Source organism: Pristiophorus japonicus, chromosome 3, assembly GCF_044704955.1.
Source record: "Pristiophorus japonicus isolate sPriJap1 chromosome 3, sPriJap1.hap1, whole genome shotgun sequence".
Lineage (NCBI taxonomy): Eukaryota > Metazoa > Chordata > Chondrichthyes > Pristiophoridae > Pristiophorus > Pristiophorus japonicus.
The window spans coordinates 82,045,186-82,072,194 of record NC_091979.1 but is presented as its reverse complement, the minus strand read 5'-3'; the positions used below and the strand labels follow the sequence as shown (position 1 = coordinate 82,072,194).

The window sequence follows — 27,009 nt, the reverse complement described above, 5'->3', positions numbered from 1 at the left end:
TGCACAGCACAGGCTTTTATATTTCTCTTTGAACTTGCAGCATATATATCATAATGGAAATCATCTGATACATTATGTAAATAGTTGGCAGGACATAGGACAAGAAGCCCTGAGTCAATACTGGACAATCTATATATTACTGCATCATGTTACAAAGAAGTGACAGGTTAGTCTTACCATTTGTGTTGAGAAACTGTACTCATTGTTTTCATCTAGATGACACTGTCCATCATTGGGCTGGACCAGACCACCGAGCTTGCCATCCAGTGCAATGTGTGGTACATCATCTGTGGTAAACACTAGTAAGTGGGAAGCCTCCTTCCGCCAGCCTATTTTTTCCTTTGGAAGCAAATAAGGTCACAATTACCAGTGTTATTTTTAAAGTCTGGCTTCCTGTAAACATGAGCAGTTTAGGATTACTGCTGTAATTAGAGATCCTCTCGAACCATCAGCAACGTCCACATTGTTATCTGAATGGTCAGAGTGTATAACTGCCACAGTGTCCGCAAAGCTTTGCATGGTCAATAAAAAGGAATGTGGTAAAACATAGAACCATTTACTATAGTAGTTTTTAATGATTGAATACTACAATGGAAAACTACCCCAACAGCATTACTTATCAGATCCTGAAGTAACAGCTTTGGGAAAGTTATTAAAAACAAAATAAAGAGTTTCACACTGAGTGGTAAGACTGGCAAGAGTATTAGTCAAATGTACACACATCAGGTTTCATTACTGCTTCAGTAAGTTAATTATTTCTATGCTTGCTACACATTTTGTGATTCCCTCTCAGCAAAAGTCATAATTACCACCAGTAAACAGATTATGCAGGAGATTGCTCAGATAATGTTATTAAAATGCTAGTAAATGTACAGGATCTAAGATGAACTTACATCTGCATTGTTTCCTGAACCAATCGATATTGTATAATTTTATTCAACAGTTCTGCATTGTAAGTTATAGTCTTACATTTGTTGACATAGGATTGTATGTCATCTACTAACCACTGCACTGGGCAGACATTCCACACGTTCCAATCAGGGGTATTTTCTAGTACAGCACAAGTACTTAATGAAATTGGGGTCTAGAAAAATTTCACTAGGATCCTTTAAAAACATAGAATGGTTTATTTATGTTGATATAAATAGACACGCATACATGATCCACCAAAGGAAAGGACACTGAACACAAGTGATTTTCATATGTTAAACCTTTAGTGACTCAAAGAAAGAAATGCATTTGTATAGTGCCTTTCATGACCATCAGACATCCCAAAGTGCTATACAGACAATGGAGTACTTTTGAAGTGTAGTCGCTGTTGTAATGTAGGAAATGTGGCAGCCAATTTGCACAAAGTAAGCTCCCACAGATCATCTGTTTTAATGATATTGATTGAGGGATAAATATTGGCCAAACAGCAGGGATAACTCTCCTGCTCTTCTTCAAAATAGTGCGATGGGATCTTTTACATCCATCTGAGAGAGCAGTCTGTGGAATGGGACTTGAACCCATAATCTTCTGACTCCAAGGCAACAGTGCTACCCACTAAGCCATGGCTGACTTTGGTGTACTTTCTTGGTAGCCTGTCGTATCCAACAAAGACATTGATGTGCTAATCATCAATGGCATGTGTCTTCAAGTGGCTGTATAGGCCAATTCTGGATGCACAGTCTCTTGCACGTCGGACAAGGGAAGGTCGATGCGCCTGATGCTGACAGTACTGCCACCTGATGTCGTTTATCTCTAGTGTCCCACAGGCATTGACATTGGCTTTCTTCGAAGGTCTGGCAGGCAGTCCTCATGAGGGTTCGCCACTGGATTTTATTAGCTGCTGTATTTGAGGTCCTTTGGTCGGATGCCACAGTACTGGAGGTTAGCCTTGATGCAATCTTTGTCGCGCTTGCGGGGGTGCCCCTGGTGTCTACGACCTTCACAGAGCTCGCCGTGAAGAGGCTGACGAGGGATCCTTGACTCATCCATGCGGATGACATGTCCAGCCCACCGGAACTGGGCTCGATCTCGATGCTAGTTGATTGTGCTCTCTCCAGAACCTCAAAGTTTGACACTCAGTCTTGCCAGCGTATGTGGAGTAAAGGTCTCTGTGTTTTGCTCTGCATGTGTCTGTAGCGGTCCCTCTTGGAAATTGAGGAAGGGTCATTTTGCGCATATGGCAAGCTTCCAACTTTTTGATGTGACGCCTGTAGGGTGGTCCAGGTCTCACATCCATAAAGGAGAGATGAGAGAACGACTGCTCTATACACCAACAGTTTAGTTGACAGTCGGATGTGGTGGTGACTCAACACCTTAGTGCGCAAGCAACCAATTGCCTGGCTGGTTTACAGATCCTTGCATCAATCTCCTTGTCCAAGGACCCATCACTTGATATGGTGCTGCCAAGGTACTTGAAGCTGTCCAGACTTTAGTTGCATACTGCCGATGAAGACTGTGGGAACAGGTGCTGTGGTGCCAGGGGCAGGCTGATAGCAAAACGGCTGATTGTTGGGCCAAACAACTCTGTTGCCTCAGCAAATTTGCCGAGTATGAATTATAGGTCACTCTCCTCGTGTGCCATAAGGGCGCAGTCGTCAGCAAAGAGTGCCTCTCGGATGAGTCATTTCCGTACTTTGGTCTTTGCAGCAAGGCGGCGGAGGTCGAACAGTGAACCATCTAATCGATATTTCAGGTAGACACCAAATTCCTATGTCTTTTATGGCATAGTTCAAGACGCAGGTAAAGAATAGGTTGAACAGAACTGGAGCGAGTACACAACCTTGTTTAGCACTTCACTTGTCATAGAAACATAGAAAATAGGTGCAGGAGTAGGCCATTCGGCCCTTCTAGCCTGCACCGCCATTCAATGAGTTCATGGCTGAACATGCAACTTCAGTACCCCATTCCTGCTTTCTCACCATACCCCTTGATTCCCCTAGTAGTAAGGACTTCATCTAACTCCTTTTTGAATATATTTAGTGAATTGGCCTCAACAACTTTCTGTGGTAGAGAATTCCACAGGTTCACCACTCTCTGGGTGAAGAAATTCCTCCTCATCTCAGTCCTAAATGGCTTCCCCCTTATCCTTAGACTGTGTCCCCTGGTTCTGGACTTCCCCAACATTGGGAACATTCTTCCTGCATCTAACCTGTCTAACCCCGTCAGAATTTTAAACGTTTCTATGAGGTCCCCTCTCATTCTTCTGAACTCCAGTGAATACAAGCCCAGTTGATCCAGTCTTTCTTGATAGGTCAGTCCCGCCATCCCGGGAATCAGTCTGGTGAACCTTCGCTGCACTCCCTCAATAGCAAGAATGTCCTTCCTCAGGTTAGGAGACCAAAACTGTACACAATACTCCAGGTGTGGCCTCACCAAGGCCCTGTACAATTGTAGCAACACCTCCCTGCCCTTGTACTCAAATCCCCTCGCTATGAAGGCCAACATGCCATTTGCTTTCTTAACCGCCTGCTGTACCTGCATGCCAACCTTCAATGACTGATGTACCATGACACCCAGGTCTCGTTGCACCTCTCCTTTTCCTAATCTGTCACCATTCAGATAATAGTCTGTCTCTCTGTTTTTACCACCAAAATGGATAACCTCACATTTATCCACATTATACTTCATCTGCCATGCATTTGCCCACTCACCTAACCTATCCAAGTCGCTCTGCAGCCTCATAGAATCCTCCTTGCAGCTCACACTGCCACCCAACTTAGTGTCATCCGCAAATTTGGAGATACTACATTTAATCCCCTCGTCTAAATCATTTTCTCTTTACATATCTATAGAAACTTTTGCAATCCGTCTTAATGTTCCCTGCAAGCTTCTTCTCGTACTCCATTTTCCCTGCCCTAAATCAAACCCTTTGTCCTCCTCTGCTGAGTTCTAAATTTCTCCCAGTCCCCGGGTTCTCTGCTATTTCTGGCCAATTTGTATGCCACTTCCTTGGCTTTAATGCTATCCCTGATTTCCCTTGATAGCCACGGTTGAGCCACCTTCCCTTTTTTATTTTTACGACAGACAGGAATGTACAATTGTTGTAGTTCATCCATGCGGTCTCTAAATGTCTGCCATTGCCCATCCACAGTCAACCCCTTCAGTATCATTCGCCAATCTATCCTAGCCAATTCACGCCTCATACCTTCAAAGTTACCCTTCTTTAAGTTCTGGACCATGGTCTCTGAATTAACTGTTTCATTCTCCATCCTAATGCAGAATTCCACCATATTATGGTCACTCTTCCCCCAAGGGGCCTCGCACAACGAGATTGCTAATTAATCCTCTCTCATTACACAACACCCAGTCTAAGATGGCCTCCCCCCTAGTTGGTTCCTCGACATATTGGTCTAAAAAACCATCCCTTATGCACTCCAGGAAATCCTCCTCCACCGTATTGCTTCCAGTTTGGTTAACCCAATCTATGTGCATATTAAAGTCACCCATTATAACTGCTGCACCTTTATTGCACGCACCCCTAATTTCATGTTTGATGCCCTCCCCAACATCACTACTACTGTTTGGAGGTCTGTACACAACTCCCACTAACGTTTTTTGTCCTTTGGTATTCTGCAGCTCTACCCATATAGATTCCACATCATCCAAGCTAATGTCCTTCCGAACTATTGCCTTAATTTGCTCCTTAACCAGCAATGCTACCCCACCTCCTTTTCCTTTTGTCATGAAACAGCTCGATGATGTGGACAAACTTCCTTGGGCACCCAAGTTTCGTCAAGATTGACCACAGCGCTGCTGTTGACAGTATCAAAGGCCTTGGTGAGGTCAATAAATACAGCGTACGGGTGCATGTTCTGCTCAATGCACTTCTCCTGCACTTGTCTGAGTGCAAAGATCATGTCCGCTATGCTCCGACCAGGTCGAAAGCCACATTGTGTTTCTAGAAGATTTACTTCTGAGACACTAGCTATGAGTCGGTTCAATACTATGTGGGCGATGATCTCCCCAGCAATGGACAGAAGCGATATTCCCCTGTAGTTGCCACAGTCTGCTTTGTTGCCCTTGTTCTTGTAGAGGGAAACTATCATAGCGTCACGGAAGTCCTGTGGCATGTCTTCATCTTCCCAGATGCTAGTTATTATATCATGAAAGGCCTCGAGAGTTACTAGGCCTACTGCCTTGTAGATTTCGGCAGGGATTCCATCCTTTCCTGGAGCCTTTCCAGTACTCATCTGGTTGATGGCTTTCTTTACTTCATCCATGCTGGGAGGAAGATCAAGATCTTCTTTGATAGGTTGCTGGGGTATGGAGTCAAGTGCTTCTTTGTTCACTATTGAAGGTCGATTAAGAAGATTATTGAAGTGTTCTCTCCACCTCTCATTTATGCCAGTCCTGTCTTTGATCAAAGTGCTGCCATGTGCTGAAAGGAGAGTCGTAGTGCTGGGTTTTGATGGTCCATAGACTGACTTGATGCGCTGAAGAACATCTTTGCATTGTGAGTTTCAGCATAATGTTCCACTTCCTCTGCTTTCATCTGCCACCATTTATCTTGCATCTGGCGAAGGTCTCTTTGTGTTTTGCTCTGCATGTGTCTGTAGCGGTCCCTCTTGGAAATTGAGGAAGGGTCATTTTGCCATTCTAGGTATGCTTTTTTCTGTTCATCCAGCGTCTTGCAGATCTCAACGTTGTTTTCATCGAACCAGTCTTGGTGTACCTTCTTTTTAAGTCCAAGAGTTGTTTTTGCTGAGTCTGTCACCATCTGTTTGAGCTTTGTCCACTTGTGTTCCGATGAGCGGTCCGTGAGACATCAGCCTGTTATCGAGGTCATCCTGGAACTGGTCACGGTAGCACTGATGTTTCAGCCTAGCTGTGTTAAAGGCACTTCTGCTCGGTTTTGGACGCTTGCGCTGAAGTGGAGCAATGTACAGCTGGAGCGTGGATCTAACTAGACAGTAGTCTGTCCAGCATTCAGCTCCCCGCATGGCTCGTGACTTTTACATCCTTGATGTCTTGCCTTCTTACAATGATATGGTCTATCATGTGCCATTGCCTAGACCTGGGGTGTTTTGTACTTGTCAGCCTGCCTGAATAGAGTATTTGTGATAGTCAAGTCGTTCTCCGCGCACATACTCAAGAGGAGGAGGCCATTACTGTTTAATTTTCCTGTGCCATGCTGTCCAATGACTCCCTTCCAGTGCTTGCTGTCTTTTCCAACTCGTGCGTTGAAATCACCCAGGATGATCAATTTGTCCCCAGCACCTGACTAGATCTTCATAGAACCTGTCTTTCATCTCATTGGGGCTTGGAAGGGTGGGTGCATAAGCACTTATAATGGTGATGTGACGCTTGGCATTCAGGGGGAAACGCAGTTTCATAAGTCTTTCATTAATCCCTTCTGGCAGATTCGGAAACTGTTGCATAAGAGAAGTCTTCACTGCTATGCCAACTCCGTGGATCCTATTCTCATTCTCTGCCTTGCCTTTCCAATAGAAGGTGTAGCCGCTACCTAGTTCGCTCACGCAGCCCTCCTCTGCAAGTCTTGTCTCGCTTAGAGCCGCTATATCGATGTTATAACGCTGCAGCTCTCTTGCAATAAGGGCAGTCCTTCTTTCTGGTCTTGTAGTGTCAGCTCTGTCTAAGAGTGTGCGAACGTTCCATTGTCCGAGAAGAAGTTTTCTTGTGTTATGAAGTTTACGACTGTTGCTGTATTTTCGACCGCAAAATGGGTTGAACTGCTAGCCGCGGTATACTGGCCAGTTAATGGAAGGGCAGGCAATGTTTGGGTCACCTTTTCTAAGCCCCTCCCTTATAAAGGGTGAGCAGTGCTGTCCTAAAGAGAGCTGCTCAGTCGCCTGGGGTGCTGCCGGGTTCCTCTGCTGCCCTGGATAGAGAGTCAAACAACCACTTGCCCACAGGCCACCTACGTGCAGGTTTGAGGCTACGACTCCCAGTGATCACCTCCACCTGTCGCTTCGTCCCTCCCCCATCGCCACAGGACATAGACTTGGTATGTTGGATGATGGTTCGCACAAACCTGTGCATAGATGGTTTTAAAGTGGGAAGGCCGGTGCACAGGGGCGGTCCCACTCTCTCCTCAGCAGAAACCGGGTTTCAGTGGCCCAAAATTTGGTACAACTGAATACTTCGTTGGCTGCAGTGGATGGCCATGACGTCTTTTGTGCTCTGCCATGCCCTATACACACCACAGTGCATTGCTGTTCCACCTTCATGGCCGTTGGATCAAACGTGATTTCCTCCACCCAATCCACCGCAACAGACTTCACATGCAGGGTTGAGCAGGTCCCGAAAGTCACCGAGGGATAATACCCATCAGCTACCCTCATCTGGTTTAGCCTGCCTGTCGAAGCAGTTTACCGGGATGTGGCCGCTGTGCATGCTACAGCTACTTGGAGCCACAGATGAGAGTTGGATGCCAAGTGGGGACCAAGTCAGAGGAACTACTCCAAAGGGCACGACAAGTCCACTGTCAGAGGTGCTACCCCTCCCAGACACTCCGGTGTACTTTGCACCACAACAAAGTGCCTTCATAAAATCCTCTGGCCTAACGTCTTCACTTCTAATATCAAGGGCAACATGCACAGATTTTGCCACCTTTAAAGCTGAAACTATGATAAAAATAAAGCATATTTCTCTACGATGGATTACTGGATTCTTTATTGCATCACAGTGTACACAAAGGGCAAAGGTCTCTTATTGCGAGCCATTTCTGCAAGCTGTAGGGAGTATACATTTCAGTCAGGCTAATATTGGCACCTGAGGATAAGGTAGTGATGTGCATGGTTCAGAAAGTCCATGATATAAGTTTGATTGTTGACATTCTAATTGCCTCCATAGACCCCAAGGATCTATCTTAATCCTCTTCTTTTCTTAGTTTGCATGCTGCCCTTGGGGGCATCAGCCTCAGGCACAGATACAACTTCCATATGTATACTGAGGACAGCCAGCTTTAACTCTCCACTACTTCCCTCAGCTCCATAATCACCTCTGTGCTGGCAGACTACGTATCTAAATTGTGGATGGATGAGTTTGATTTTCCTTCAACTGAATATTGGGAAGCTTAAAGTCATTGTTTACAAGTTCCATCATAAACTCCATCTACCTACCACTGACTACGATCCCTTGCTGGTCACTTGCTCAGGCTGAACCCCAAATCTTGGTATGGTGCTCGACTCAGAACTGAACTTCAAACCCCATACCCTATCCATTACTTGCACCTGTGCAACTTGTCTGTCTCTGCCCCTCCCTCATCCTCACTGCCATGGAAACTTTTCTCACCTCTAGACTCAATTTGTCCAATGTCCTGAGATCATGCAACTATCAGGAAAGATTCAGCATGCTGGGGCTCTTTACTCTTGAAAAGAGAAGACCTGATAGAGTTATTTAAAATTATGAAGTGTGTTGATAGTTTCTCCATGTTCATCCTGTTTCCACTTATGAGTGAGCTCAGAACAAGGGGGCATAAATAGAAGATTGCCACGAATAGATCAAACAAAGAACTTAGAAGTCATTTCTTTACACAGAGAAGAATATGGGACACGCTGATGCATGGAATGGTTGAAGCAGATAGCATTGACACATTTAAACGGAGGCTTGATACATATATGTATGAAGGGAGTAGAGGGATAGGAGGCAGGGTGGGAAGAGGTAATTAGAGTGGGAGGAGGTTTGTGTGGAAAATAGACCAGTTTGGCCAAATAGCTGGTTTCTGTGCTGTAGATTCTATGTAATGTAATTCTAAAATGGGTGTTGCCATCAATATTCTTTTTAAAGGTTAAACAGTTGAGAGGGCTAGGTGATGTAATTGATTTACCTTTGGGACCTAGATTTGAATCTAGTACAGATTCAGGACATGAAAGTTTCACCTTTAAGCTGGCTGTAAGGATTCTGAAATTAATTCTAGCTGTCTCAGTTATTTCTTTGTGAGCATGTCTCACAATCTGGTACAATTTAGTAATAAATTAGCAATCTCCCTCAAGAGGCCATAAGAGTGTAATAGAGGAAGAAAAGTTCACTATGGTGCTTAGAGGGAGGTTTAGTCATTAAGTAGCTTTACTCGGCATCTGGCAGACACTTGAAACTAATCCAATGGTGCGTCATACCGAAAATCATTCCATTTCCTAGCATTGAACGCTGGCTTTGATGAACACAAATTTTTTTTTTTAATAAACTGTTCTAAACAGGAAACAAAAACTATACAACTGATTATCTGTAAGCTTTTGGCTTTAACTGAATGCTAATGATATTATGGGAAATCAATGGAAGGGGCTACTATATCTGATCAAGGGATAGAGTATAATTGACACCACAACATAGTATGCCCCAGCTTCAATTCTGCAGGTTGAGATGCAGCTCCATCACACAATCAGAAGCTCTGAGCCATGTCCCAATGAATGAACTTGTTAAACAACAAAAAGACAAATGTACCTGAAAAAGATGCTGGGCTAGAAATTCTTTTTTTGACGATATTGTTTTCTCCCGTTATTTTACGGCAAAAATACCACTAAAAACGTTGCCATTTTTTAAGGGGGTAAAAGTAGCAAAATAAAATGCACAGGACGGTAAAAATCGACATTGCACGAGGATTCGCGGTGGAAACCGCGATCCTCGCCAACTTTAGCCCGCGTTCTATCACCACCAAAAATACAGGCCCTGGAAGGGAAGAAAACACAAAAAAATTGTAAAAGTCAAAAAATAAACAGAAAACATTCTCTCTTTCTCTTTTATAATCAGATAAGTTTAATTAAAGGATTGGCAGGACAGCTCAGTCTTGTGGAGTGCATGTCCTGCAGCATGTGGGAAGCCCTGGATGCTTTGCGCAGCCTCGACAACCAGGTGTGCAGGTGTCTCCAGCTTCAACTACTCATTCTCCGCGTTTCAGAGCTTGAGCAGTGGCTGGAGTCACTACGGTGCATCTGCGAGGCTGAGAGCTACGTGGATAGCACGTTTCAAGACGTGGTCACCCTGCAGCTTAAAAGCATGCAGGCAGAGGGGAAGTGGGTGAACAGCAGATGGAGGAAGAAAGCAAGGTAGGACGTGCAGGAGTCCCCCCCTCCTGAGTCCATCTCGTTTTCCAACCGCTATTCTCTTTTGAGCACCGATGAGGGCGATGGTGCCTCTGGGGAGTGCGGCCAGAGCCAAGTCCAAGGCACCACGGGTGACTCAGCTGCACAGGGGGGAGGGACAAAGAATAAAAGAGCTTGTAGTGGTAGGGGATTCAATAGTTAGGGGAATAGAGAGGCGTTTCTGCGGCCATAGACATGACTCCAGGAGGGTATGGTGCCTCCCTGGTGCCAGGGTCAAGGATATCACAGAATGGACGCAGGGCATTCTGGGGGGAGAGGGTGAACATCTAGAGGTCGTGGTCCATATCGGGACCTATAGGTGGAAAGAGGGATGAGGACCTGCAGGCAGAATTTAGGGAGCTTGGAGAAAAATTGAAGGGTTTGACCTCAAAAGGTAGTAAATCTCCAGGTTACTACTGGTGCCACGTACTAATAAGTACAAGAATAGAAGGGTAGAGAGGATGAATGTGTGACTGGAGAGTTGGTGCAGGAGGGAGAGCTTTAAATTCCTGAGGCATTGGGACCGCTTCTGGGGGAAAATGGGACCTGTACAAACTGGATGGGTTGCACCTGAACAGCACTGGGACCAATATCCTCACGGGGAGTTTTGCTAGTGCTGTTGGGGAGAGTTTAAACTAACTTGGCAGGGGGATGGGAAACTGAGAACAAATTCAATAGGGAAGGAAGTAAAGCTGAAATTGCAAAGCAAGAATGTAGAAAATGAATTTGTAATACAAAGGAAACAAGGAAATGGTAAGTAGTAATCAAGGAGGTCTTCCTGTACTAAATGGTATATACTTCAATGCAACGAGTATAGCGAATAAGGCAGATGAGCTGAGAGCACAGGTAGACACTTGGGAGTATGACGTCATAGCCATTACAGAGACATGGCTGAAAGAGAGGCAGGTTTGGTAGACCAATATTCCTGGTTACAGGAATTTTAGACCGGACAGAGTAGGGGGTAAAAAGGGGGTGAGGGTCGCAGTATTGATTAAAGAAACTAGACCAGTTAGCCTCACATCTGTGGTTGGGAAAATGTTGGAGTCCATTATTAAAGCAGTAGCAGGATATTTGGAAAAGCATAATTCAGTCAGGCAGATTTATGAAGGGGGTCATGTTTGACAAATTTGCTGGAATTCTTTGAGGATGTGACAAACAGGGTGGATAAAGGGGAACCAGTGGATGTGTATTTGGACTTCTAGTAGGCATTTGAAAGGAGGCCACATAAAAGGTTACTGCACAAGATAAAAGTTCACAGGGTTGGGGGTAATATATCAGCATGGATAGAGGATTGGCTAACTAACAGAAAAGAGAGAGTCAGGATAAATGGTTCATTCTCAGGTTGGCAATCAGTAACTAGTGGGGTGCCACAGGGATCAGTGCTGGGACTCCAACTATTTACAATCTATATTAATAACTTGGAAGAAAAGGACCAAGTGTAACGTAAGTTTGTTGACGATACAAAGATGGGAGGAAAAGCAATGTGTGAGGAGGACACATTAAAATCTGCAAATGGACATAGACAGTCTAAGTGAGTGGGCAAAAATTTGGCAGATGGAGTATAATGTTGGAAAGTGTGAGGTCATGCTGTAAGATTTCAAAATTTGAGGAAACCTCCCAGTGTTTGGACTCACCGAAAAGGAAATTCGATTTGGGCCTATTAAATAGAAAGTTTGGGATCCTAAAATGCATATGGAAGAAATCTATGAGTCTTAACCAAGTTTGGGATTTTAAAAAGCATGTTTGGGCCTGTGGGGAAAAGCTGCAGAGACAGACGGGTGGGATCAACCTTTATCTTTAGAATTTGGATATTGTAGCTAATCAGTTTGTCTGGGGGAGCTGTTTAACCATAGTCAGGCTCCCAGAAAACATTAGCATTTAAACAATCGACCACGGAAGAAACATTATCCACCCCACCCACAGGACCCAAATATCACATACATATTCCAACAACTTTTCAACATGCATAGAAATATCTGGCTCAGCCCTGACTTCCCGAAGCCAAAACAGTGCTATTACAATGGATAAGAGTTCATCAGCTCATAAATAAGGAGTATCGTGATCCCAAAGTCTATCAACGCCAGATTAAAACCAGATTTAATCAAGTTTCAGTTAGCTAGCCCGCCAAAACTTATACAAAGAAAACCACTTAAAATCAATGGGCAGCAAAACTTAAACAAAAGAAACGTTAAATTTGGCGCGAAGATTAAACAGCCTCTCAAGAGTATAACTGAGAGCTTATTGTACAAAAGGAAACTATTTCTGACCATCACTTTGGAACAACAAGATCAAGATCGAGAGCACACGGCGAGAAAACACAGGAAGAAAATTTGCGACATCGGAGAAAAGAACTTCAAAAACCAATCAGTGGCACATCAATACCAACTGACTTGGTAACAGCCATCAACCGGATCACCGCGACCGACGAAACCAACCACCAAGAAAAGCAGGGTCCACGCAAGTTTTCCACTCTACAATTTGTGCCTAGACTATCCAGCGGGTAAAAATTACCTAAAGAACTTAAAACCCTATTGCTAACAAAGGAAATTGGGTACTCACCAGAGATAAATCCAAAACGCGTCTAACCGCATCAGCGGACTCATCCCAACTGGCTTCAATACGCAGCAGAGGTCTTCTACCATGTCCGGGGTACGGCAAGAAACTGGCTATAACCAAAGAACCCAGAAACCGCGAAACAGCCCTAGCTGTCAAAGGATCTGTTGAGCATGAATTCCTGGAGCCCTAGAGTTTAACTTAGTTAGAGAGTAAGTGGGAGGTGGGAAGTATTTCTGGTGTGTTTTATTACCTGTAATAAAGTATTCCCCATTGTTTAGAACCTTTTTGTAAGATTTTGCAGTTTTATTGGAGTGTATTTGTGTTATTGTGTTATTTGCTTTCTTGAATAAAACCCAAACCTTCTTTGTACAAAACAGTTGTCTGCTGCACTTTATCATACCCTGATTAATAAATCCAAGTTCGAGAACCAGGGAGTGGGAGTGACTCGCAACCGCTCTGGTCAGGAAGGCAGCTGACAGACCCACCACCCCCGACATGCACTTTGTCAGGAAAAATCAAAGAGCAAGCTATTATTTAAAAGGAGAAAAATTGCAAACTGCTGCAGTATGGCAGAAACATAGAAAATAGGTGCAGGAGTAGGCCATTCGGCCCTTCGAGCCTGCACCGCCATTCAATGAGTTCATGGCTGAACATGCAACTTCAGTACCCCATTCCTGCTTTCTCGCCATACCCCTTGATCCCCCTAGTAGTAAGGACTATATCTAACTCCTTTTTGAATATATTTAGTGAATTGGCCTCAACAACTTTCTGTGGTAGAGAATTCCACAGGTTCAACACTCTCTGGGTAAAGAAGTTTCTCCTCATCTCAGTCCTAAATGGCTTACCCCTTACTGTGACCCCTGGTTCTGGACTTCCCCAACATTGGGAACATTGTTCCTGCATCTAACCTGTCTAAACCCGTCAGAATTTTAAACGTTTCTATGAGATCCCCTCTCATTCTTCTGAACTCCAGTGAATATAAGCCCAGTTGATCCAGTCTTTCTTGATAGGTCAGTCCCGCCATCTCGGGAATCAGTCTGGTGAACCTTCGCTGCACTCCCTCAATAGCAAGAATGTCCTTCCTCAAGTTAGGAGACCAAAACTACACAATACTCCAGGTGTGGCCTCACCAAGGCCCTATACAACTGTAGTAACACCTCCCTGCCCCTGTACTCAAATCCCCTCGCTATGAAGGCCAACATGCCATTTGCTTTCTTAACTGCCTGCTGTACCTGCATGCCAACCTTCAATGACTGATGTACCATGACACCCAGGTCTCGTTGCACCTCCCCTTTACCTAATCTGTCACCATTCAGATAATAGTCTATCTCTCTGTTTTTACCATCAAAGTGGATAACCTCACATTTATCCACATTATACTTCATCTGCCATGAATTTGCCCACTCACCTAACCTATCCAAGTCACTCTGCATCCTCATAGCATCCTCCTCGCAGCTCACACTGCCACCCAACTTAGTGTCATCCGCAAATTTGGAGATACTATATTTAATCCCCTCATCCAAATCATTAATGCAGGACCTGGGGGTACTTGTGCCTGAAACACAAAAGGTTAGTATGCATGTACAGCAAGTGATCAGGAAGACCAATGGAATCTTGGCCTTTATTGCAAAAGGGATGGAGTATAAAAGCAGGGAAGTCTTGCTACAGTTATACAGGGTATTGGTGAGGCCGCACCTGGAATACTGAGCACAGTTTTGATTTTCATATTAATGAAAGGATATACTTGCTTTGGAGGCAGTCAGAGAAGGTTCACTAGGCTAAATCTGGAGATGAGAGGGTTGCCTTATGAGGAAAGGTTGAATAGGTTGGGCCTCTACTAATTGGAATTCAGAAGAATGAGAGGTGATCGTATCGAAATGTATAAGATTATGAGGGGGCTTGACAAGGTGGATGCAGAGAGGATGTTTCCACTGATAGGGAAGACTAGAACTCGGGGGCATAATCTTAGAATAAGGGGCCATCCATTTAAAACTGAGATGAGGAGGAATTTCTTCTCTGAGGGTTGTAAATCTGTGGAATTTGCTGCCTCAGGGAGCTGTGGAAACTGGGACATTGAATAAATTTAACACAGAGATAGACAGTTTCTTAACCGATAAGGGGCTATGGGGAGCGGGGAGGGAAGTGGAGCTGAGTTACGGGGAGCGGACAGGGAAGTGGACCTGAGTCTATGATCGTATTAAACGACGTAGCAGGCTCAAGGGGCCGTATGGCCTACTCCTGCTCCTATTTCTTATGTTTTTATGAATAAAAGTCCCAAATTGGGGAAAGCTAACTTTGCTAAGTTGAGAAGTGATTTGCCACAGTGGACTGGAAACAGCTATTTGTGTGTAAATCAGTGTCGGAACAGTGGGAGTCATTCAAGGAGGAGATCGGGAGGGCTCAGGCCGAACATGTGCCCTTAAAGAAAAAGGGTGGGAATAACTATTCTGCAGCCCCCTGGATGTCTCGGGACTTAGAAGGGAGGATAAAGAAAAAAAGGGAAGCTTATGTCAAATACCGATGGCTAAATTGTGTAGAATCTCTGGAGGAATCTAGGAAGTTTAGAGGTGAAATTATAAAAGGATATTAGGAATACTAAGAGAGAGCATGAAAAATTCTTGGCAAGTAAAATCAAGGAAAACCCAAAGATGTTCTATAAATATATTAAGAGCAAGAGGATGACTAAAGAAAACATAGGGCCTATTAGAGACCATGGGGGTAATTTGTAAGTGGAGGCAGACGATGTGGGTATGCTTCTTAATGAATACTTTGCGTCTGTTTTCACAAAGGAAAGGGGCAATATAGATACTGCTATCGAGGAGGAGTGTGAAATTCTGGATGAAATAGACATAGTGAGAGGAGGTATTGGGGGGTTTGGCAGCTTTGAAAGTGGCTAAGTCCCCAGGCCTGGAAGAAATGCATCCCAGGCTGTTCAGTGAAACAAGACAGGAAATATCAGAGGCTTTGACCATCATTTTCCAGTCCTTTTTGGATTCAGGCATGGTGCCAGAGGACTTCTAATGTGGTACCTTGTTTAAGAAGGGAGAAAGGGATAGGCCGAGTAATTACAGACCTGTCAGCCTAAGCTCAGTGGTGGGAAAATTATTGGAAAAAATTCCTGAAGGACAAGATAAATCTACATTTAGAAAGGCAAGGATTAATCAGGGACAATCAGCATGGATTTGTTAAGGGAAGATTGTGTTTGACTAACCTAGTTGAATTTTGAGGAGGTAACTAGGAGGGTCGATGAGGGTAATGCATACGATATAGTGTATATGGACTTTATCAAAGCTTTTGAGAAGATCCCACGTGGCAGACTGGTCACAAAGGTAAAAGCCCATGGGATCCAGGGCAAAGTGGCAAGTTGAATCCAAAATTGGCTTCGAGATAAGAAGCAAAGGGTAATGGTTGATGGATGTTTTTGTGACTGGAAGGATGTTTCCAGTGGGGTTCCGCAGTGCTCAGTACTGGGTCCCTTGCTTTTTGGGGTATACATCAATGATCTAGATTTGAATATAGACGGTATGATTAAAAAGTTTGCAGATGACACTAAAATTGGCTGTGTGGTTAATAATGAAGAGGAAAGACATGGACTGCAGGAGAATATCAAATCTATTGGTCAGGTGGGCAGAACAGTGGCAAATGGAATTTAATTCGGAGAAGTGGGAGGTAATGCACTTGGGGAGGGCTAATAAGGAAAAGGTATACACGTTAAATAGTAGGCCACTTAGAAGTGTAGATGAAAAAAGGGACCTTGGAATGTTTGTCCACAGATCCCTGAAACTAGCAGGCCAGGTGGATAAGTTGGCTAAGAAGGCATACGGAATGCTTGCCTTTACTGGCCACGGCATAGCATACAAGAGCATGGAGGTTAGGCTTAAATTGTATAAAAACACTGGTTAGGCCACAGCTGGAATACAGCATGCAGTTCTGGTCGCTGTATTATAGGAAGGATGTGATTGCACTGGAGAAGGTGCAGAGGAGATTTACGAGGATGCTGCCTGGAATGGAGAATCTTAGCTATGAGGACAGAGTGGATAGGCTGGGTTTGTTCTCCTTGGAACAGAGGCGGGTAAGGGGAGACCTCATTGAGGTGTATAAAATTTTGAGGGGCCTGGATATAATGGATAGCAAGGGCCTATTTCCCTTGGTGGAGAGGTCAATTACCAGGGGGCATAGGTTTAAGGTGATTGGTGAAAGGTTTAGAGGGGATTTGAGGGTAAGCATCTTCACACAAAGGGTTGTGGGGGTCTGGAACTCGCTGCCTGGAAGGGTGGTGGAGGCAGAAACCTCACCAAAGTGTTTGGATGTGCACTTGAAGTGCAGTAACCTGCAGGGTTACAGACCTAGAGCTGGTAAGTGGGATTAGACTGTATAACCTCTTGTTGGTTGGCGCAGACACGATGGTAAGTACATCATGGAATCTAATATGGCCAGAGCGATCTCCTGGAGTAGTTTTGATTGTCTGGATGGGTCGGAGAGGAATTTTCCCAGATTTTTTTCCCCAATTGGCCTGGGCTTTTCTCTGTTTTTTTGCCTCTCCCAGGAGATCGCATGGCTCCGGGTGGGGTGGAGTGGAGTGTAAAATATTGCGATACATGGGGTATCGCAGTTGTGTGGGGAGAACTAGTTGGGCCGGATGCTCTTTACCTGTCAGTCATTGTTCATAGGTTTATATGTAACCATCAGGGCTGCTGACCGAGGTTGGCTCTTCGGCCAACGCGGATACGATGGGACGAAATGGACTCCTTCTGCGCTGTAAATTTCTGTGTTTCTATTCAATATACATTTAACTAATGAATCGCTGAAAAATAATTAAAAAATGAAAACTTCAACTTACCTTTTTTGTATGTCTTCATGCCTACCGCTGTTTCTGGGGTTTCAACGCAGGCTTTTCTTGGGCGTTTTTTTTCCACCCGGAGTACAGGTGCACCGAAAGGCCAATTTTAAGCGGTGCGATTTTTTTGGGCATTGCACATCGTCGATCCACTTTTCGCCGCTATTTCAAAACCACCATTCATTAACTTTGGTCAATTTAGGAGAGTACCTTTTACTGGCAAAAAAGGCGAAATATCGCCGAAAACGTACGCAATGCTGGCCAATTTCTCCCCCACTAACTCTAATAATTCTTTTAAACAGTTTGACTTCTAGAAAGAAATTTACAATCAACAGGAATATATTTGCTTATAAGATCAGATAAAGCTGGCGATATCTGTGTGAGGCCAATGTGAGAAGTATGACCTCTTGCTTGCTGTTTTAAAATAATGCTTGCTGTAGAACACACTTCCTCACCTTGCAAACTGCTGCTTGTAGGATTGCATCAAAACCACCCTCTGGTGCATCACGATTCCGAGATACCATCTGCTTCTGAACTTCCGCATTGAACTTGTCAGACTTGTCAGTCAATGACAGTAGGTGTCGGAATCCAAAGGACGGAACACATTGTGGAAACAGCTTATATCTGCATGAGCAAAACATGACAGTAGCAAGGATAAGATATGCCTTTCATCATTGTAGTACTCTTTTCTGTAGTTGAACACGTCATACTTGAAATGGATCACTTCAACCTATAGCTAGAAGTACTGTTATTTCTTTGGTAGACTCCTGCTTTTGGTTTAAAAGACACATATATATTTTGGGTCTCAATCTAATCTTATAGCTATGGCTGATGAGCTGATACAGGTTACACAACTAAAATATATTTTGGAAAAAAGTATCGAAATAACAATTCTTCTGTATTATTCTCTTCATTCTTTTCTATTTAACCGTTGGTCTTCACCAAACAAAATTGCTCTTGAAATTACTGCTCATGAACACAGGTTTCTACTCTGTGAAAAGGGCTAGGACGAGAAGTTTGTTTTTCAATGCAGTTCTCAATAATTTTGATGCATGTCCTACCCTTCCTGAGAACTGTAGAAAAGTTATGCTTTCAATTATTGTAACTGATGAAAAGAAATGAGGAGAATTTTGGCAAAGCTACAAATTCTCATGTGGATTCAACAAATACTTGATTTATTTGGTTTTAAAATTAATCAAAATTAATGTGGAGAAAACAGAAAGTGGAATAAAGGGAAAATTTCACATGTGAATCGCAAGCTAAATGATGAACTGGAAACATCTTCAATTTAAATAAATAGAGTCTCTTTATTAAAACCATCGGCCTGTAATTTGTAGTCAGCAGCGAAGCAAAGGCGTTTGTCACTGGCCCCAAAGTAAGCTTACCACAAAGTTATCGTGATCTCTGTGGCAAGAGGGTTGGCTTTTCAGTTGAGATCAGTGTAAGTTAATGGGAAATCCCTAACGCGAGCTGCTGTGACATCAACAAGCTGTCTAAGCAGAAATGTTAGAGAGCACAACAAAGATTAGAGCTCTCACATGGAGAAAAGGTAAACCTGAAATAAAGATGAACAAACCTTAAAAAAAAAATTAAAATTACATATTTTTCTTTTTCTTAAAATGGATAAATTTGACACTGCACAAAATTAAAATTAGCTTTTCAGGATGATAATGTTTGAGTAGCAGTCAATACGCTGCAAAAACCCCACTTACATTTAATCTAAAAGGGTTAAACTTTCATTGGGGTATTTAACAGCGATATTACCACGGAAAAGCCAAAGTTTTTGTCAGTTTCACTGATCTCCCTGATTGCCGGCGATGGTATTGGGGGGTGGGGAGGGGTGGGCACAGCACGGCCAGTGGTCGAAGCAGTGAATGACTGACCACAACTTCAGGATTTCTGCGTTAGGATGCATATGCGCAGTATCAGCGGGGTAATAACACTGTTCGTTCACTGTTGTTACCCGTTATAGTAGTCATTGTATAGTTGCATAAGATGGCGACTTGTTCACCTGATGGACTGTCAATAAGGTTTACACTGTGTATATACATGCTGGCACCACTAGAGGGTGCAGCTGGTGGAGACCAGGGTTTCCTGTCCTGCCATGATGGCAGGGGCTGTATAAAAGGGAAGCCACCATGCAGCTGCCTCAGTCTGGAGTTTGGAATAAAGGAACAAGGTCACTACAGTTTGAGTACAACACATTGCCTCGTGGAATCATTCACAAGTACACTGCAGACATAATAACTGGCGATGAGAATAAGGACTTTCACGCGATATTATGGCTACCTTTGGCACACTAAAAGACTTCGCAGAGAGTGATGATTGGGATGCTTTCACGGAAAGGCTCGAGCAATATTTCTTGGCAAATGACCTGGCAGGGAACACAGACACATTGGCAGAGAACACAAGGCTATACTGCTGACCAGTTGTGGGCCCGAGGTCTACCGCCTCGTCAGGGATTTGCTGGCACCCACGAAGACCAAGGATAAGACATACAATGAGCTGACTGAACTAATTCACAACCAACTTAAACCAAAAGAGGGCATCCTCACGGCCAGGCACAGATTCTACACTCACCACAGACCTGAAGGCCAGGATATTGAACATAAGAACATAAGAATTAGGAACAGGAGTAGGCCATCTAGCCCCTCGAGCCTGCTCCGCCATTCAACAAGATCATGGCTGATCTGGCCATGGACTCAGCTCCATTTACCCGCCCGCTCCCCATAACCCTTAATTCCCTTATTGGTTAAAAATCTATCTATCTGTCACTTGAATACATTCAATGAGCTAGCCTCAACTGCTTCCTTAGGCAGAGAATTCCACAGATTCACAACCCTCTGGGAGAAGAAATTCCTTCTCAACTCGGTTTTAAATTGGCTCCCCCGTATTTTGAGGCTGTGCCCCCTAGTTCTAGTCTCCCCGACCAGTGGAAACAACCTCTCTGCCTCTATCTTGTCTATCCCTTTCATTATTTTAAATGTTTCTATAAGATCACCCCTCATCCTTCTGAACTCCAACGAGTAAAGACCCAGTCTACTCAATCTATCATCATAAGGTAACCCCCTCGTCTCCGGAATCAGCCTAGTGAATCGTCTCTGTACCCCCTTCCAAGGCTAGTATATCCTTCCATAAGTAAGGTGACCAAAACTGCACGCAGTACTCCAGGTGCGGTCTCACCAATACCCTGTATAGTTGCAGCAGGGCCTCCCTGCTTTTGTACTCCATCCATCTCGCAATGAAGGCCAACATTCCATTTGCCTTCCTGATTACCTGCTGCACCTGCAAACTAACTTTTTGGGATTCATGCACAAGGAGCTCCACTAAGCCTGGCGGAGCTGACCGGTGCCCTCGACCGGCTCTCGAGGGGAAAAACCCCGGGGCTGGACGGGCTGACCATGGAGTTCCACAGGGCGTTCTGGGACGTCCTGGGGAGCGACTACGCGCGGGTCCTGGGGGAAAGTCTGGCGACCGGGGAGATGCCCCTCTCTTGGCGCAGGGCAGTCATCGTCCTGCTGCCTAAGAAGGGCGATCTCCGCCTCCTTAAGAACTGGCGCCCGGTCTCCCTCCTCAGCACGGACTACAAAATCTTCGCCAGGGCGATGTCTGCTCGCCTTGGTGCCGTGCTGGACCACATGATCCACCCCGACCAGTCCTACACGGTCCCGGGCCGGACAATCCACGACAACATCCATCTGGTCCGGGACCTCATCCATTGTTCCCAGGAGGCTGGTCTGTCGGTCGCCTTCCTATCCCTCGACCAAGAGAAGGCGTTCGACAGGGTGGACCACGACTATCTGCTCGGAACTCTGCGCGCTTTCGGGTTCGGGACGCATTTCGTCGCCCGGATCCGACTTTTGTACGCCGCCGCGGAGTGTCTGATTAAGGTTAACGGGTCCTTGACGGCACCCCTTCGCTTTAGGAGAGGGGTGCGCCAGGGATGCCCCATGTCCGGCCAGTTATACGCCGTTTGCGTGGAGCCTTTCCTGCGCCTCTTGCGGACGAGGTTGACGGGACTGGCTCTGCAAGGGCCGGGCGTGGAGGTCGTCCTCTCGGCTTACGCCGATGACGTGCTCCTCGCGGTAGAGGATCCCGCTGACCTGCGGAGGATGCGTGAGTGCCAGGAGATTTACTCGGCCGCGTCCTCCGCCAGGATCAACTGGGAGAAATGTTCCGGACTCCTGGTGGGTCAGTGGCGGGTGGACTCCCTGCCGGAGGAGCTCAGGCCTTTTGCCTGGAGCACGACCCATCTCCTCTATCTGGGAGTCTACCTTAGCCCCGACGAGGGAGCCTGGCCGGCGAACTGGCAGGAGCTGGAGGCCAAGGTCGCCGCTCGCCTAGGGCGCTGGACAGGACTGCTCCGAGTGCTGTCCTACAGGGGTCGAGCGCTAGTCATAAACCAGCTGGTGGCCGCAATGTTGTGGTACCGACTGGTCACTTTGACCCCTCCCCCTGCGTTTGTCGCCAAGATACAGAAGAAGCTGGTGGACTTCTTCTGGAACAACAGGAAGCACTGGGTCTCTGCCGCGGTCTTGAGTCTCCCGCTTGAGGAGGGCGGTCAGTCGTTGGTGTGCGTCAGCGCCCAGCTCGCGACTTTCCGTCTTCAGACCCTGCAGAGAAACCTTTACGTCGAGCCCCCTCCTAGGTGGTGTGCTCTGGCGAGGCATTTCTTCCGCCAGCAGCGCGACCTCAGTTATGACACGCAGCTCCTGTTTGTGAACTTGGGGGGTGCCAGGACCGCCCTCCGGGAGCTGCCGGTCTTTTACAGGGAACTCATCAGGGTCTGGAACAAAGTCTCCACCAAGCGCAGCTCTCCGCCGGCTGGAGTGGCGGCCGTCCTGCAGGAGCCGCTGCTCGGGAATCCATACCTCCACGACCGAGGTTTTATGTGGCGGTCGGAAGAGAGGGCTGTGGCTGGTGAGGTGACCAGGATCAGGGACCTGCTCGATGGCGGAGAAGCGGGCTGGATGGCGCCAGACACGCTGGCGCGGGCGCCTAAACTCTGCCAACGTCCGCCACGCGGCCGATGCCATCGAGTCGCTAAAAACAGCTCTGGGCCCTGACTCCGTTAGGTGCATCGAGGAGGCTCAAGCACGTGGGGAGATCCCGTCCGAACTGACCCCCGTCCGGACGGAATTCCTCATCGGCGCCAAACCCCGGAACCTCCCTCGGGGGCCGGCGCCTCACAACTTGAGCCACCTCGGGGAAATCCCCTCCGTGCCTTTCAGTTCCGCGCGGAGGGGTTTCCTGTACGGGCTGCTCCTGCACACCCTCAACTTTGCCATCCTCGCCGGCCGTCCGGACACGCCATGGCGTACCATCTTGCCGTCCGGAGGAGGCGGGGGTCCCCGATGGAGGGCACTCTACGCAGGGGTCCTCCCACTATTCATCGGGGACTTGGCCTGGAGGGTGGTGCACGGAGCAGTGCCGTGCAACAAATTTTTAAGCCGGTTCACGGACTTCCAGGCCGCCTGCAATTTCTGCGGTCTGGAAGAGTCCGTGTTCCATGTTTTTGTGGAATGCACAAGGTTGCAGCCCCTGTTTTATTATTTGAAGGGGCTGCTCCTGAAATTCTGGCTGCACTTCAGTCCCACTCTCCTGATCTTTGGGCACCCTGTGCGGAGGGGAGCGGGTAGGTCCGAAGGCCTCCTCGTAGGACTGCTCCTGGGCACGGCCAAGGGTGCCATCAGCCGGTCCAGGCAGCGGGCGGTCGAGGGGGTCGTTCAACCTGACTGCCTGCCTCTCTTCCGCTCTTACATCCGGTCCAGGGTGTCCTTGGAGATGGAGCACGCGGTGTCCACCGGTACGCTCGCGGCCTTCCGCGAGAGGTGGGCACCGGAGGGACTGGAGTGCATCATCACGCCCGGCAACCAAATTTTAATTTGATTTTACGTTTTAAAGTTTAATTTGTTTTAATTGCCGGTGCTTTTAGTGTCCCCCTCCCCTTTTATAGGGGGCACTGGAGGAAAACAAATTTTTTGATTTTAGTGCCCAAAAAAAACAAAAAAAACAAAAACACAAAAAAAAAACAAGAAAAAATATTGGGTCTTGTAAATATCTGGTGTGTCATCCAGGTCGGGTGGCACCGATTAATGTTTATGTTTTACAGGTAAACTCCAAAAGAGTTTCATGCACAAGGACCCCCAGGTCCCTCTGCACCGCAGCATGTTGTAATTTCTCCCCATTCAAATAATATTCCCTTTTACTGTTTTTTTCCCCCCCCCAAAGTGGATGACCTCACATTTTCCGACATTGTATTCCATCTGCCAAACCTTGGACCATTCGCTTAACCTATCTAAATCTCTTTGCAGCCTCTCTGTGTCCTCTACACAACCCGCTTTCCCACTAATTTTTGTGCCATCTGCAAATTTTGTTACACTACACTCTGTCCCCTCTTCCAGGTCATCTATGTATATTGCAAGCAGTTGTGGTCCCAGCACCTATCCCTGTGGCACACCACTAACCACCGATTTCCAACCCGAAAAGGACCCATTTATCCCGACTCTCTGCTTTCTGTTAGCCAACCAATTCTAGATCCATGCGAATACATTTCCTCTGACTCCACGTACCTTTATCTTCTGCAGTAACCTTTTGTGTGGCACCTTATCGAATGCCTTTTGGAAATCTAAATACACCACATCCATCGGTACACCTCCATCCACCATGCTCGTTATATCCTCAAAGAATTCCAGTAAATTAGTTAAACATGATTTCCCCTTCATGAATCCATGTTGCGTCTGCTTGATTGCACTATTCCTATCTAGATTTCCCGTTATTTCTTCCTTAATGATAGTTTCAAGCATTTTCCCCACTACAGATGTTAAACTAACCGGCCTATAGTTACCTGCCTTTTGTCTGCCCCCTTTTCTAAACAGAGGCGTTACATTAGCTGCTTTCCAATCCGATGGTACCTCCCCAGAGTCCAGAGAATTTTGGTAGATTATAACGAATGCATCTGCTATAAATTCTGCCATCTCTTTTAATACCCTGGGATGCATTTCATCAGGACCAGGGGACTTGTCTACCTTCAGTCCCATTAGCCTGTCTAGCACTACCCCACGAGTGATAGTGATTATCTCAAGGTCCTCCCTTCCCACATTCCCATGACCAGCAATTTTTGCCATGGTTTTTGTGCCTTCCACTGTGAAGACCGAAGCAAAATAATTGTTTAAGGTCTCAGCCATTTCCACATTTCCCATTATTAAATCCCCCTTTTCATCTTCTAAGGGACCAACATTTACTTTAGTCACTGTTTTCCGTTTTATAGATCGGTAAAAGCTTTTACTATCTGTTTTTATGTTTTGTGCAAGTTTACTTTCGTAATCTATCTTTCCTTTCTTTATTGCTTTCTTAGTTATTCTTTGCTGTCGTTTAAAATTTTCCAAATCTTCTAGTTTCCCACTAACCTTGGCCACCTTATACGCATTGGTTTTTAATTTGATGCTCTCCTTTATTTCCTTGGTTATCCACGGCTGATTATCCCTTCTCTTACCGCCCTTCTTTTTCACTGGAATATATTTTTGTTGAGCACTATGAAAGAGCTCCTCAAAAGTCCTCCACTATTCCTCAATTGTGCCACCGTTTAGTCTGTGTTCCCAGTCTACTTTAGCCAACTCTGCCCTCATCCCACTGTTTAAGCATAGTACGCTCGTTTGAGACACTACTTCCTCACCCTCAATCTGTATTACAAATTCAACCATACTGTGATCACTCCGAGAGGATCTTTTACTCGGAGATCGTTTATTGTTCCTGTCTCATTACACAGGACCAGATCTAAGATAGCTTGCTCCCTTGTAGGTTCTGTTACATACTGTTCTAAGAAACAATCCTGTATGCATTCTATGAATTCCTCCTCAAGGCTACCCAGTGCGATTTGATTTGACCAATCGATATGTAGGTTAAAATTGCAAAATATGCTGCCGATCTCAGGAGACTTGCGGCACCGTGAGATTTTGGCATGCATCTCAACGAAGCATTGTGAGACATCTTCATTATTGGAATTGGGCATGAGGGCCTCCTTCACAAGCTATTATCTTCAGACACCACAGTCAACCTGCAGAAGGCCATCAGCATCAGTCAGGCGTTCATGACCTCGACTTGCAGCACCAAGCAAATTATTCATCCTGTGGACTCAAATCTGGCAAGTACTGTACACAGAATTGTGCCTTTCACAGGCAAGGCTGTAGAACGTGGCTCTGCCCAGGGCAGAGAGAACAGGCCTCAGGGTTCCAGAACTCAAGAGTCCACCAAGCCGTGCTAATCGAGTAGCACCATGCTGGCGTTGCGGAGGAAACCATAGGGCTCACCAGTGTCAGTTTGTTGAGTACGTATGCAAAGCCTATAACATGAAGGGCCACCTTCAGCGTATGTGTAAAATAAATATGACTCACCGTCTAGCAGTAGATGACTTTGAATCCAGTGGGGAGTATGATGATTTGGCCAGAGAGGCAGCTCAGCCCCAAGAAGAAGTGTATGGAGTGTATACCTGCACCACCGATTGTCCTCTCGTGAAGATGGAAGTCGAGATAAACGGCGTTCCAGTCTTCATGGAAGTGGACACGGAAGCAAGCCAGTCAGTGATGAGGCAGGATGCCTTCGAGAAGCTATGGAGCGAAAAATGGTCTGAGCTGGTTCCAGTACAGGAAAAGTTGCGCACCTACACCAAGGAGCTGATCCCAGATCTTGGTAGTGCAGATGTAAGTGTAATCCATAATTGGCGTGGTGCACCAGTTACCTCTGTGCGTTGTTGCAGGTGATGGTCCAACGCTACTCGGAAGGTGGTGGATGGGGAAGATCCAGTGGAAATGGGAAGACCTCTTCACTGCAGCAATCGATGTCCCCTGTGCTCAGAGGAAGAGCAAAACCTCAGCTTCGCTTGGGCCAGGCACCAGAGAACAGACCAGCGCAGCACGCGAGACACAGATCGTCCATCATGACTGCATGGCAATGATCCGACCGGAACGACCTAAAAGTCCCTTCCCGGCTCCAGTGGCAGGACTCCTGGGGAGGAAGATCGAATTCACAGACACTCTTCCAGCTTTTGTGGCAGAATCGCGGGAGAGAAGGATCAAGGCAGTCGACCTCGAGGACAGAGGCAAAATGGCATCCCTGCTGCAGCGAGGTGCACCGTGGCATGGCAGGGTTCTCTTAAAGGAGACCTGCAACTAACTAAACTTAGAGACATTGTATGCATGGCAATCAATGTGACGAACCAATTAAGAATGTAAAGAACAAAATGTTGCAAGATGTCGGGAATAGAGTGTCCCCAAAAGTAGCAAGCCAGTGACCTCAGGAGGGTAAAGGCACTGGTCTTGATATCCTGCCCCAAGTCTATCCCACGCTGCAGGCACCCGATGGCACCATTCGTCACGGACCGGGAAACGAAACCGGCACCAATAAGCGTGGTTGGCCGCCGTTGCCCATCACCCGGGTGGAGACGGCGCAGTCCCCAGACCCAGTCGCTATTTCGGCCATGTCCGGGAGAGAAATGTCAGAATCAACGAGTTCCCCAAATGGGACCTGGAACAGCCAGGTTCCCAACACCGTTAGAGAGCAGGCAGAAGATTCTGCAGCCCTTAAAGG

At 46.1% G+C, this 27,009-nt stretch overlaps 1 protein-coding gene across 1 annotated transcript in view; it reads right to left on the bottom strand.

The window, feature by feature from the left end:
- The window catches only part of itgb5 (integrin, beta 5), a 188,928-nt gene that overhangs the window by 137,570 nt on the left and 24,349 nt on the right, over positions 1–27,009 (bottom strand). The window contains exons 5-6 of the mRNA XM_070875500.1: positions 17,880–18,048; positions 178–339 (exon numbers count right to left, since the gene is read on the bottom strand). Coding sequence (XP_070731601.1) covers positions 178–339; positions 17,880–18,048 — 331 coding nt within the window. The remainder of the gene's footprint in view (positions 1–177; positions 340–17,879; positions 18,049–27,009) is intronic.